General features: G+C 63.4%; 1 protein-coding gene across 1 annotated transcript in view; it reads left to right on the forward strand.

Moving 5' to 3' along the window:
• LOC104162910 (chromosome unknown open reading frame, human C2orf54) overlaps positions 1 to 350 on the forward strand; it is a gene marked incomplete at its 3' end in the record, with an annotated part of 5,019 nt that overhangs the window by 4,566 nt on the left and 103 nt on the right. The window contains exon 4 of the mRNA XM_009701751.1: positions 127 to 349. Within this exon, the coding sequence (XP_009700053.1) occupies positions 127 to 349 (223 nt within the window). The remainder of the gene's footprint in view (positions 1 to 126; position 350) is intronic.

The raw sequence follows: 350 nt of genomic DNA on the forward strand, positions 1-350 counted from the left end.
TGCTGAGGACACGATGTCCATGTTGAGGGCTCAGCCCCACAGGTGGTTGCACCGTCACCTGCATGGTGTGAAGGCACGGCCTTTGTGCGGCAGCGCCCGATCCTGTGCCCTTCTCTCTCCCCGTAGATGGTGCTGCTGTGGAGCACGGAGCTCTTCCCCTCCCCAGAGGACTGGCAGGACCTGGAGGGCTCAGTCTACCGGCTCTTGGTGATCCTCCTCCGCTGCCTGGCCACCCGGCACCTGCCCCACTTCCTGCACCCAGAGGAGAACCTCTTCCAAGGAGAGGCCTTCGACTTCGCCTCCCTTTACTGTAAGGTGGAGAGCTTCGCCCGGGACCCCCAACGCTTCCT

This window comes from Cariama cristata, unplaced genomic scaffold (assembly GCF_000690535.1).
Source record: "Cariama cristata isolate BGI_N322 unplaced genomic scaffold, ASM69053v1 scaffold28826, whole genome shotgun sequence".
Lineage (NCBI taxonomy): Eukaryota > Metazoa > Chordata > Aves > Cariamiformes > Cariamidae > Cariama > Cariama cristata.